A 13,176-nucleotide genomic window follows, 5' to 3' on the forward strand; every position below is an offset into this window, starting at 1 on the left:
TTTTATGTGAATTTTCGCGGGTTGCAGACCGAATTCCTGCAACAAACAAATACAACCCGATGGAAAATTTAATTCCGCATCTCTAAGCACCGAGCACAGGTAATAAAGGAAAACGTCTATTTTTCATTCTATTTCTATTTCCATCATAGTCATAATCCGTCATTTCATCTCGCCACTCTCGCTCCCCGCCGTATGTTCATCAAAGAAATCAAACAGTTTTTAATTTTACATAATTAGCATTAATTAACAATTTATCAGTTATCATAAATTAAAGTGTTTTACAAATCATCATAAATTCTTATCGTGTCGCCACGCCTGAATCTCAACTCGTCCATCATTCCACACATCCTTGCTAATTCACGCTTATTTATTTTTATCATTGTTATCGCTTTTAAAAAATTCGTTTTACTATGTACACAGCTATCAATCAATCTACTCAAAGAGAGAAATTAAAACAAAATCGTCATCGCATTATAATGTAAGAGATAAAAAAAATATTGAAAGAGAAGAAGAGAACAAGAAAATACATCGTAAGAACAATCGTAATGTAAAAAAATATCGAAACAAAACCAACATTTCACACACATACAGATATATATGGACATTGCGTTTTGTTTCCGTTTATAATCATCGCATCGCATCATCTTGGTTTCTAGAATTGTTTGTGGGTTTGTTACTTCTATACATTCGTTTCGTGTTTGTTTGACTCACAACTTAACACTATTACTCCACACGCACCACCCTCGCGTCTTAAATAATTATCAATATATATATAATATATATATGCGTATATATATTAATATATATATATATAGTATATTACATAGGTATAATTAATTATTAATTTAGTCATCGTAATCATAAGAGCCGATGCGTGTCTTGTCGCACAAAATTACAATTACAATATAATCTATCTTCGTAGTGTACACTTGCATGCAACTGTGTGTATTTTATGTGTGTGTGTGTGTTCGTTTACACTAACTAATATAATTATAATAGATATCAAGTAATAGTTATCCAACGTACTATCATTAGGTATGTATATAAACAGTTGTTTTCCGTCCATCTTCGCTAACTATGTACAATAATCGTCTCAGTGTGTATATGTGTATATATTTATATGTATATATATGTAAGTGTGTGTGTGTGATAATCTAACACAACACAAGAATAATTACACTAGCGTAACTCGTATCAGCTGCATGTTGACGACACGTTTCCCATAAATGTTTACATATTTTAAATTATATATATTAACAACTAGTATGGACAAAATGTGAAAACACTAGTCTTCGCTTACAACTCTTGCCGTGACGTTCGCGCAGCGCACAACAACAAACGAATCAAGTAGTAATTTGCTAGGTATCGCTATATCATTATAAACAACTTAGTGAATCTTACTTTGGTCAGTTTTCGTCTGTTTTGCATCCGCACAGCACTTAGTGTTTTCAATGGAATTATTACCACACAATTAATTGAACTATGTACATTCGAAAAGCACTCCTCTTCATATTTTTGCATGATTAAAAGGAGCCCTCGAAGGCAGCCATAAGGTCACTCTGCATGTTCATATCGATTTGATTCGCCATCTAAAATACAATCAATCAGTATAATAACAGTTATTGTTTTTTTTTTTCATATAAACTTACAGCTTCACGCCGCCGCCGTTCTTGCTCCTTCATCCTTTGACGTTCCCGATCTGTTCGATCCGATCCGGAACTCTGACTACCTGGGGATATACTACCTTCTCCTGGTGATGTCCGAAGTTCATCAACGCGAGGCGTCGTGATTGGGGCCTGCGGCAATGCTTCCGGTACAGGTTTCCTACAAACATTACATTTTAAGTAAAAATATTTAAAAATAAATTAACACAAAATTTACTAACCTGGTTTTGTCCAACACATCCTCCTCCTCCTTCTCACGTCGACGTTCGCTCTCCGCACGCATTCGTTCCTTCTCCGCTTGTTCCTTTTGCAGGCGCTTCATCTCCAGACTCTCCAGTCGGGCCTTTTCGCGATCGGCCTTCTCCTTTGCCTGCTTCTGGAACTGCCGGAAGGAGTCCAACGCCTGCTGTCGACTGCTACCACCTGAAACGCTATTCTGTGGAGAATTGGCCTGTGCTAAACTGGACCAGGCATTTTTAACATCCGGTTTTGGTTTGTAACCGGGCGGAGGTCCCCCTGAGGATGTCGTCGTAGGCGGATAATGTTTCTCTCCACCACCGACATGCTGTAAATGTTCCTTCTTCTCTATACTATTCAGCATAGCTTCGTGTAAGTGTTCTTCTTGTGACATATACGACGGCTCCTTTTTCACGTTGTTCATCAATTGCTGATGCGGCTGATGTTGTTGTTGTTTGGGCAGTTGTTGCGCATGCGACGTGGGCATGGGGTCAAACATCGACGCCATTTGCATTTGCATACCGGCGACTCCACCCATAGGCAGACCATTATTAGCCACACCTCCAGATAGATTATACTCATGTTTAATTGCTGGTGTACCCACACCAAAACCATTATTATTGGAGTGTTGCGCAGTTTGTGTGTTGTGTTGGGTTTGCGGCACACTAGTAGGCGGAGCGTGTTGTTGCTGCTGCTGTTGTTGTTGCAGGAGGGCAGGTAGATCATGCGGCTGATGATGATCATGCATACCCGCCATCATACCAACCAACCCAGCCAATCCGGGCTTCATATCCGACTGTTGCATGTGCGCTGCCTGCGCAACAAGCATAGCCGGACTAAGCCCGAGCATCTGTTGCATCTGCATCTGCTGCGACCCGCCCATGGCCTCCAACGGCTCCACCTTGATGTCGTGCTCGAGACTGGCGAGCGACTGCTCCAGCGGATCTGTGAAATGAGCCTGCGCGTTTAGTGGCGACACGACCGATGCCGCCAATTGATTTGGCTTCGGTTTATCAGGCGATGGCGTAGGTAGAGGAGCGCCAATCGGCTGCTTGGTAAGCTGATGTTGTGGCGCAAGTGCCGCGCTCGAAGACATCAATCCGCCCTTGCCGCCGTGCGGCACCACGCGCGCCTTATTGTTGTTAACAATATGATTACCCAACATGGCGGCAGCGGCTGCATTGGCAGCCGCCTGCTGCTCATGGGCATTGACCATCTGCCGCAGGTGTTGGTGGTGCTGTTCCATTTGTGTGAGCTGTTGTTGTTGTTGTTGCGCATTGTGTTTCTAGAAATAGATTCATAATCATCACAATCACACATCACAATCATCTGAAGATGATGCACACTCACCGCATTATTCTGTTGTTGTTGTTGCTGCTGCTGCTGCTGTGGTTGTTGTTGTGGTGGAGGTGCATGTGTGGGTGGTGGTTGCTGCTGTTGCGCTTGTGTGACTGGCGGATGTTGGTGGGCGTGCGCGGTTGGCGGGTGCGACGGATTCGGTGACTTTTTGTTCTTTTTCTTTGGTGGTCGGCCAGCCCCGCCTCCTGTGCCACCTACAAACACGAGACGCACTCGCGCCGTTAGCACAAAACCTATGCGACGTCCGCGCCCACACGCCCCATCCTAACGCTACCTAAACACAACTCCTGTTGCCGCCAACCTCAAAGTGCTCACAAAAAATGTCGGCCACACAGAGAAAACAACACAACAACAAGTGCAATAACAACCAGTTTTCATCAACAACCTTCAGAGATGTTTAAAATGACAAGTAAATATATTTATGTTAATTAATTAAAGGTATTTGCCAAGTGTACATACAAACAAATATATATTATATATAATATATATATTATATATAAACAATCAATGTGTTTATTACTTTACGCATCCTTTTTGTGGTTTTTTCTCTCATTTCCATTCTCAGTTCATTTAATATTATGTACTTTTTAAATTACACAAGACTGAAATTTAACGTTAGATATAATACAAAAAAAGACTTCGTTTTATGTCACGTGTGTGTTTCGTGTATATGTCGTGTGTCATATATATAAAAAAAAAACAGCGTACTTCTAACCGAGAGGAAGGAAAAATCAATTCATAATCAGTATGTACAACCATACTTTACATTCGCTTACGTACTAAATTGAATTTCGACCGTGTGTTTTTTTTCTTGTGTATGGATGTGTACGCGTCCTGCTGCTATCTCTTATCATCTACTTTGCGTTTTGTAATGCGCTCCTCCGCACGTGTGCGCGCGCACGCGCAGCAGAGGAGCCGGTGCTACAAAATAAGCAAACATCAATTGATTTGATTTGTAATATACAAAAGTAAAAATCTTCACCGACACGCTATCATAATAATAATAGTAATAATAATAATAATAATAATAAGTCATATTTACACCACTCGCGTCGCATTTTTTTTGTCATATTATTATCCGCCTGCCTCTCGTGTCGTGTCCAAATTTCAAAATGCATTTTCAAGGGGGGTGGGTGGGTCATCTTGAGTACAAACAATGTGGATGGAGGCCAGCGCCACAGTCACGATAAAACAAAACATCAACAACATCAACAACAACAACAAACCTCAACCATACACTAAGTGTTTATAGATAAGTAGATATGTTGGTTGCCTGCCTACACACCGTGAGTTGTAAGAAAACAAAGAATCAAATATGAGTTGACGATTTCAGCCGCCACACACATTGTCTGCTCTTTTTCTTCCGTTTTCGCCTGCCCAGACTGCCAACAACAATAATAATAATAATAAAGAAAAACTTAAAACTTAAATCATCCCCCGCCCCGAAAACTTTCGACCCGATTTTACTGTGTGATTACTTGGCTTTCAGCACCACACGACTCTTTCACTCTCTCTCCTGCTGCTGCTGTTAATATAAATATAGTACTGGTTGTTATTGCGCATGTCGAACGAGAAATGACGCTAAAAATGCCAGGAAAATAATCGAAAAAATAAAACTCTCTTTCTTGCTCTTTCGCTCTTTCTCTGTTTCACTGACTCTGCATGGCCGCGACCATAGCTGCCAGACGCTCCAACACATTTTGTGCACTCAAGGCTGAACACAACCATCATCGTGTTATTGTTTAACATGTACGAAGGATGGAACACGTCGCCGACATTTTCGAATCTCTCCCAACAAATCATCAAATAATAATCCAAAGAATAAGAATATATAAAAAGAAAAACAACAACACACTGCGCCAATATTAAAAAACAACAACGACGACGACGATTTGCGATTGATAATAATAATCAAAAATGATGCGGCGTCCATTTTGAATAGTTTCTTTTTCTGTTTTGTTTTGCGTTACGTTTTACATCATATCATCAATATTTATGTGACGCGATGCGATGCGTTATGTATCAGTGTACGTGTATGTGTATTTATCGTGTATTTTTGTTTAATCGCGGATGCAATTGTTAAATTTAATATATAATATATATTTTTATATAAAAGGCGCTCCCATTCTCACAACACTATTATTTACACAATTATAGATCAGTTTACGTACGAGTGTGTAGTTCTTTTCATGTTTTAATCGCGCGCATTTTTACTCTAAATTACTGCACTGCACTGCACCACAATCAACAATTTCGCTAATGTGTGTGTTTTGTTTTAGAGTGCCGTATATAGATGAGGAGATAAATTAAACAAACATTAAAATACGAACACATTGCTGATAGGTTTCTTGCTACGTCTAAAACTTATTCGAGTCCGTCGATTAATTAATAACAAACGCGTGTGAGATTATTTGCGCCACCCCGGATGGCACACCAAGTTTGAGAATAAACACGATCATATAACCGAAGCAACACAAGTGTTTTTTCTTTTGATTTGATTATTTTTTTTTTACAATGTTTAACGCGCGTTCAATTTATCCTAGAATTAGTTTAATTTTACATTACGTGTGTGTGTGGGTGTGTGTTGTTTGTTTGTTTGTTAGGTAATGGAATCGAGTTTGCAATGTGCACGCGCACATTGCAGCCGCAGATGATGATAGTAGAGAGCTAACCTGCTTCACTGTCGCTGGAATCGCTCGAACTGCTCGACAGGCTTGAACTGCTGCTGTCCGAATCGGAACTGCTCGAACTGGACGAGAGGCGGCCACTTGGACCGCCGCCAGCTCCCGTCGGATCAACTTTCTCATCTGGAAATAAATCATTTACAACAATTAATATCCATTTTCTATGTAATTAATCCCTACTAATATTTTCTATATTTAATTTCGTATTTTTTCACTTAAAAACTAACAAAATGCATTTTTATTAAAATTTTGAAGAGTTTTTGCGTCTCAAATAAACAAAACTAGTAAATCCCTACTAATATTATAAATGCGAAAGTCCTGATGTTTGTTACACTTTCACACCAAAACTACTTAACCGATCATCATGAAAATTTGTACACATATTCTTAGTGGTCCCCGAATGGTTATAGGCTACTTTTTATTTAATAAAAAAATTATTTTTTAAATAAAATAAAGAAATAGTTTAGCCAATAATACCTCTGCATCTGGCTATTTGACTACTTTAACGCCATCTAGCATTCCAGCAATGAAGCTCAAACCTAAGTAATATAGTACCATCACACTGTATTATCACACTGTATTACCGACAGCTACGTCAACATCAAATCCAATTGACTGCACTGGAGACTGTACACTATACTTCCATAGACTATACTTTCAGCCATTTTAAACTTCCCGCCATTCAACTTCATTGTTACTTCTTCAGTGACTACAGACGCGTACGGAAGCAACTTTAGATATTCGCGGGTTAAAACTAGTATGTAATGTTTGCAATTTACCTTTCTTGGGACCTTTTTTAGTGGTATTGCCGATTTTGTCGTTGACGTCGGACAGTCTTTTCTCCAATTCCTGTTTCTTCTCGGCGATCTGTTCGTCTTTCGACTTGCCGGGCATCTTTTTGTCTGCAACGCCACAAGAAAACTCACAAGTCAGCAAGGCATGCGCAGTGCAAACACGTAGGACAATAACGAAATGAACGCACACTTAAGGCAAGATAATACCTCCACCAGATAACCAGAGCGATGAGAGCAAACTATTACTGCAACAACTGATCACATGCACAGTCATTTTGCCAACGAATTGCCAAATGAATTGAATTCGAAATGCACCCTACACCAATCAGAATCGTCTTCGAATGACGATTCATCTACCATGCGAATTTTGAAAATAATGTAATAAAAATTAAGTAAAATGTGTTTAGTTCCAATTACGTACGCCACGTAGCACACTTTTACTTGTATTTCTCTTTTTTTCGTTTAACTTTTACGTGTGGCTTGATTGAAATGATCAAGTGTGCTACCCTCGGTGGTCTGGTGAGCGTGTGAGCGCGCCTCCGAAGTACGTAACGAGAGTAACGGAACTTACAGTAGGGCTTACGTGGCTTTTTGCGCAGGCACGAGGCGACATATGACTCCAGCTCGCGCAGCGTCGATGGCTTCAGCGTCTCAAAGTCGATCTCGATCTCGTCGGGGTTGGAATCGCGCAAGCTTGGCTCACGTGATTGAATTATATGCACCACACGGCCCAATTTATCGCCTACAATAAATAATAAACACAATAATCACAAATAATTTTAATGGGATTGTGGATATACTCACCGGGTAGTTTGTTAATGTCCAGTGAAAGCTGTCGCTTCTCATCGTAGGACATTGGTCGCGCATTATCTTCATCCTCCGAGTCAAACGGCATGGCAGGCACAACGGCCGCCGACTTTTTGCGACCGGCGCCGCCCGTTTTGTTGTTCGCCTTCGGCCGCTTCGCCACCGAATTCGGCGCACCGGCTTGCGCGCCTCCCGGCTTTGGTCCCCGCACGCCTAAACCGCCAAAAGAAGCACACAAACGATGCGTTAAGTGGACGCAAGTCAACAGAGCACATGAACGAAAAGAACACACAGAGATAAATTACACAATCGATATATAATAAAAAAGTAGCGCATGGGGCGTGTGCCAAGGGGTTCAGAGAGGGCAGAGAGAATCTTCTCGCAGGAGGAGACCAAGAGAGCGGAAGGTGTGCTAATGTAATGTGCTTCATTTCGTACCGTACAACGAAAACTCAAGCGCGTCGCGAATACAAAGCATTAGCTAGAGATTGAAAGTGTATGGTGTGATGTGGGTATGTGAGGGATGGGGGGTGATTGTAGCAAACCGTAAAACCAACACCAAATTATAGTAGGCACGGCGTCGCGGCGTATGCCACTACTATGCATCGGTGTGATCTTACCTTTACTCTTGGGTGTTTTAGCCGCTGCAGCTGCTGCAGCGTTGCCGGCAGCCGCCATCGTGTGGTGGTACTTGTCGACGTGGTGGCCCAGCAGCTTGAGATCCGCACCGGACACCACGCTGGCGATGCTGTCGTCAACGCTGTCGGCGAAATGCAGCGAGTGATGGTGATGGTGGTGGGATGCAGACTTGGCATGATGCGCCCCGTGCGCACCCGGCTTACCCAAACCCGCTCCTCCGCCTCCTACGCCCGCGCCTGGTGCTCCGCTGCCGGCGCCTAGAACAGCGCCTCCGCCACCGCCGCCACCTGCCGCATTGCTATTCGCGACCATCTTCTTACCGGCCTTGTCCTTGGTCGCCTTCGGCTTCTTCTCCTTCTTTTTCTTGCCAGACTCCTCGACCAGCTTGCGCATCTTCTCCTGCATGGCAATCAGCTGCGCAAACAGAGCCAATAAATACAAAACACACATTTCAATGCCGCCATCTGTTAGAATAGTATCATCAGCACAGATATTTACCTCCTTTTCGAGCATCTTCAGCTGCTTATTGCGGCGCTCCTCTTCGGAATCGTCGGTTTCACTTGAAGACTCCGAACTGCTGCCGGATGAACTTGAATCTGAACGGGGCATAGCACCGACACGATTCATCGGCTCGTCGGGGATCTTGGCGTACTTCATCTCGAAGACATCCTGCAGTTTGCGTGCCATCGCCACCACATCGTGGTCCGACGGGTTGTACTTGTAGCAATTTGTGAATATCAGCCGCACGTCGCCGGCAAACTCCTGCGTGGTGCGGTACTCCCGCGCGTCCATCTTCTGCTTAACGGTGCCCAAATCCATTGGCTTCTTGATAATGTCGTGGTAGTCATGCAGACCCAGCAGTTCAGCATCGACAGGTTTGTAGAATGGCCACGCATAACTCGAGTGCTTTTTCGAAAACAGCTCCTTGAGTATCTCATTGCAGCTCTTCAGCGCCTCCGTGAGTTTATCCTTGTTTTTATGCGCCGCTGAGTGCTGCATCGCGCCGGGCATAATCATCGGCGAGATATTCGGCTGCGCATACGGCACCAGACCGTCCAATTCAGGCCGCAGTGGTTTCTTAATCTGCCTGCCGGACTCGCGTCGCGTGGAGATCTTCGCCGACTTGCTTTCGAGTGAAGCATTGTAGTCGAAAACAGAGGCGCCCGGTGTCGTCGTGTCCGCCTTTCTTTTCACGCCCTTTTTTACTTTCGCAGGCGGAGCCGGCGGTAGTACTGCGCCACCCATCGCGCCTGCCACCGCCATTCCGGCCTGTTCCAGTGCTGCTGCGGCCGCCGCCATCGGCTGCCCCAGATGGTACCCACTCGGCGCCATCTGCTGTGGCATCGTCGGCAGCTGTGGGGGCACTTGAATTTGCGCGGGTGCTTGCTGTTGTTGTTGCTGTTGCTGTACTGGCGGCGGTTGTACGGGCGCAATGGTCGTCGTCGCCGTACTGCCCGGAACTGTAATCGGTGCTTGCGTGCCAAGCGGAAGCCCGGCGTTCACCGGCGTCGTGACCGTGGAAGACACCGTCGCAGGCCGACCTCGTCCAACCACATTCGCTTGCAGACCACCAACTCCTCCACCGCCGCCGCCACCACCGGCACCCAAAGGAGTGCCGGGCACACTAGACATCGACCGCTTCTTACCAGGTTTGCCGCCTTTCGTCGGCGGATCCACCGGGAACTCCTCCTTGGGCATCTCGGCCACCTTGGTGAGAAACACCTTCTCGAGCGTCTGCGCCATCACCACCACATCCTCGCCGGGCTTATTATACACGTAGCAGTTGGTGAACATGGTGTTAAAGTCTTGGATACACTCACGACCTGACCAATAGTAGTTATTCTCGAGGCGCTTCTTAATCGTACCGAGATCCATCGGCTGTTTGATAATCTTGTGGTAGTCAGGCAGGTTGAGCTTCTTCGCGTCGACGGGCATGTGAAACGGCCACGCAAAGTGGTGCTTCCACACCGCTTTCAGCACCGTCTTCTGCAGAAACTGTAGCTGATTGGTGACGCGGCCGGGGCGCGCCACCGGCGGCACCACCTTCGGCTGCACGACGCCGTTCACCGGCTCTACCGGCTCGTCAATGCGCGGCGGCGCTTCTTTTTCCTTCAGCGCGGCGTCACCCATCTTGCCACCGTTCTACAAACCGAAAACACGCATTGTAAAATACAATCTACACAAATTACAAACAAAATACTACTACTCACCGTACTGTTTTGAGTCGGCGTTTCGACTTGTTGCATTTCGACGCTGTGTTAGCCTCTGGAATAACACAATAGAAATGCAATACTAATGATTTTCGATAATCCGGCGCTAATGATGCTTACCTACTGTGCTACAACAAACAGAAGATTGCAGGAGGAGACAACCTGAGCTTGTCAGTCAGCTGGCTTGGGTGCAGAATGGCCACTCTATGCATCCCTCGAGGGACATTATATTTTCAACAAAAGTTCTAAAACTTCATGCTCAACCTACAACACACAAAACACACCTCACATTCACTATGCGCACTTTATCTAACCTTAATTTTGGCGTTTTATGTAAATATACGTGAAATTTGGGTCAGCGAGAAGCGAAAGAACAATTAAATAGCACTATTGTAGTATTTAGGTAGCATTTTCGGCGGTTTGGACGCTGCATGCGAGACGACGCCGCTGGCTGTGTGTGCGCGCTTGCGGGACGCGGGAAAACTCGCGACACTGTGAGCGTCGGCAGCCGCCGGCTGCTGGATACCGTCAATGCGTCTTCTTTCTCGCCTCCGGTAGGAAGCGGCCGGCGGGCTGTGACGTCGTCGCCGTGGTCGTCGGCTGCGCTGCCCTCAGAACGCGCGCGCTCCGTGAATACACACAAACATGGCGCCAGCGCTAGCGGGCCGCTCTGTGCGCATTTTCGCTTGGCGCGCTCGCCCGGCGGCCGCCCGTCGCGATTCGCATATCGCCGACGACGGGCGGCAGTCGCGCTCACCGCCTCCGGCAATTACCTGCACATCTCGGCGAGTTATCCAGTAAAAAATCGCGAAAAATCCAGAGCGACACGGCACGCACAGCACTCACTACGGACCCGCTTGCCAAGCTTGACGCATACTGCCATGATGGCCGCCGCGTATACACCCACTTGGCGTCACCTCGGCACGCGAGGCGGCCGCATCCCGGCGGATCGGCGCCGTTTCTCGCGGCGATATCGTGCGGAACGAGCGCCGCGACGCGCTGCCGACCACTTTCGAGCCGCGCCGCGCGATGATCGCCGATTTTCCAAAGGGATGCGCGCGGATTTCGTCCGCCCGTCTTTTCCGATATATGGATTCGCTCGCGCGCGCTAAGGTCATGCAAATGGCCAACGCGAGACCTAACCACACATTGCGCCACACGCACACACGCATACCTCGTCGTGTGCCCTTGTTTTGGGGGCCGTGAGCAGCCACAAGGCCCCATAAACGCTCCGAATTTTCGCCATTCGCAATAAAATTGCAAATAAAACCGTTGTTATAACATGAAAACCATGGCAGCCGATGCAACTCTTCTCGCCGTCATCGCAACGAGCACAGCTCACAACGTTGCGAATTATTGCGAAATCACTGGCGTCACAACAAATCATCGCAAACTTTTACTTTCAAACACGCAATCACGAAAATTTTCAAATAAAAATTCAACCAAACAAACCTACGTTCACACAGCCGAAAGTAAACAACTTTTGTTTTCCGTTGGAAAGTCCGCCAATCAAACATTCAAAACTTTCTTCACCACTATCAACCACCCGACTGTTGTCACATCGCATTTAAGCACCCCATCATTACCCTAATGGCCTATATTCAACATAAAATTAAACATTCCACGAATTCTCAATTACATTCTTTCCATTTCTCAAGAAAACTTTTGTCTAGGCACCGCAGCGCCCTCCAACGCGGTCGCCGGAACTAAACCTAAACAATAGTACAACTAGCGCCACTCCATTCAAACTACAATAATGACATGAAATAAAATTTCAAAAATATTCAACTTTTCATTTGTTTTTAATATATTTTAGACTATAAAACGCCCCAGACTTCTTCAAACGCACTGCACAACTTGGTGCACGTCAAAGCAGCGCTCAGCGGATAATTACTAATCGAAATCGTGTCTTCTGTGTAGTCCACGTCCAAATGGCCGTGCGCCATTGCACCAATCACAAACACAATTGGGTCCTCACCTTTAGGCACCAATTCCCTACAGTTTAATACCTTATTTGAGGAAAAAGACATAGCAACTTTTCTTGCACCAACTGGCAGATGAAGTGTGATAGGATTCTTAATCACTTTCAGGAGTTTCATAGGCCCATCATTTGCTCTCACAGCAAATTTATGCAATAATTGTACTAGAAAATAAAATTTCAAATAAAAAGCACAAAAAGATAGTAAATTATTACCCATCAAGCCAGCAAATCTCTTAAAAGTCCTTGGAATTCTTGTTTGTGGATTGATTTCAATCAAGACATTATTTTTAGTGTGAATGTAGACTTGTAGCAAGCCTGCTCTGTTGAGTGGACTGTCCAGAAGCATAAGAAGACATTGATGTGTAATGTCAGGCCTTACTTCACCAGGTTCTCTATTGTTTTTCCTTAATATATTGATGTGATCATCACAGTTTAGCAATTGAAACGCATTACCAACCTGCATATAAAAATATACATAGTTTTATATTATTTTTTATGTGTTAAACTTACTTTAACACTTTCAAGATGAGCTTGTTCAAGAATAATGATGAGACGTTTTTCTTGATTCTTCACGTGGGCAGTCACCAAGTGCTTGGGGACTGGGTCGTACTCATTATCATCCTTTTCTTCTTGTACCTTACGTTTTTTACCCATTATTATATGTTAAATTCAAGTTTTTACAAAAGAAATGTGTTATAGAGTTTGATTGATACAAGCACAACATGTGTTTAACCTCAATAATATCTCAATAATATTGTTAGCATATTGTATGAACTGCGCATGCGTACAAAAGTTTTCACA

The 13,176-nt window shown here is 44.6% G+C and overlaps 2 protein-coding genes across 6 annotated transcripts; both read right to left on the reverse strand.

Moving 5' to 3' along the window:
• Positions 1-117: 117 nt before the first annotated feature.
• LOC135801293 (homeotic protein female sterile-like) lies at positions 118-12,063 on the reverse strand. Of its 5 annotated transcripts, none has more exons than XM_065314721.1 (13): positions 11,851-12,063; positions 10,515-10,658; positions 10,395-10,449; positions 8,683-10,326; positions 8,166-8,598; positions 7,543-7,758; positions 7,310-7,480; positions 6,724-6,846; positions 5,933-6,067; positions 3,252-3,454; positions 1,886-3,186; positions 1,650-1,824; positions 118-1,589 (listed from the first exon to the last, which is right to left on the reverse strand). In XM_065314721.1, the coding sequence occupies exons 3-13, from the start codon at positions 10,428-10,430 to the stop codon at positions 1,524-1,526; spliced, it is 4,503 nt and encodes a 1,500-aa protein (XP_065170793.1). In that variant the 5' UTR covers positions 10,431-10,449; positions 10,515-10,658; positions 11,851-12,063; the 3' UTR covers positions 118-1,523. The 5 variants fall into 5 exon arrangements, with proteins under 5 accessions (XP_065170793.1, XP_065170792.1, XP_065170791.1 ...); XM_065314720.1 differs by lacking the exon at positions 11,851-12,063 and adding an exon at positions 11,569-11,801; XM_065314719.1 differs by lacking the exon at positions 11,851-12,063 and adding an exon at positions 11,168-11,511.
• Positions 12,064-12,177: 114 nt separating this feature from the next.
• LOC135801310 (ribosomal RNA small subunit methyltransferase NEP1) lies at positions 12,178-13,129 on the reverse strand. Its single transcript, XM_065314745.1, has 3 exons — positions 12,886-13,129; positions 12,589-12,832; positions 12,178-12,537 (listed from the first exon to the last, which is right to left on the reverse strand). Exons 1-3 carry the CDS (start codon positions 13,027-13,029, stop codon positions 12,212-12,214), a joined length of 714 nt encoding a protein of 237 aa, XP_065170817.1. The 5' UTR covers positions 13,030-13,129; the 3' UTR covers positions 12,178-12,211.
• Positions 13,130-13,176: the final 47 nt, after the last annotated feature.

Source organism: Atheta coriaria, unplaced genomic scaffold, assembly GCF_025399875.1.
Source record: "Atheta coriaria isolate IRGN ID8LTWV9N9 unplaced genomic scaffold, Caltech_Dcor_3.1 hic_scaffold_10_pilon, whole genome shotgun sequence".
NCBI classification, from domain to species: domain Eukaryota; kingdom Metazoa; phylum Arthropoda; class Insecta; order Coleoptera; family Staphylinidae; genus Dalotia; species Dalotia coriaria.

Bases quoted from the DNA above. Each gene is read 5' to 3' on its own strand.
- LOC135801293 (XM_065314721.1), bottom strand. From the start codon at position 10,430: ATGCAACAAGTCGAAACGCCGACTCAAAACAGTACG. The intron at 7,759-8,165 runs GTAAGATCACAC...TTGGCGGTTTAG, and splicing joins TAAAACACCCAAGAGTAAAG to GCGTGCGGGGACCAAAGCCG. The intron at 7,481-7,542 runs GTGAGTATATCC...TATTTATTGTAG, and splicing joins GGACATTAACAAACTACCCG to GCGATAAATTGGGCCGTGTG.
- LOC135801310 (XM_065314745.1), bottom strand. From the start codon at position 13,029: ATGGGTAAAAAACGTAAGGTACAAGAAGAAAAGGATGATAATGAGTAC. The intron at 12,833-12,885 runs GTAAGTTTAACA...TTTTATATGCAG, and splicing joins CTCATCTTGAAAGTGTTAAA to GTTGGTAATGCGTTTCAATT. The intron at 12,538-12,588 runs GTAATAATTTAC...TTTATTTTCTAG, and splicing joins GAGATTTGCTGGCTTGATGG to TACAATTATTGCATAAATTT.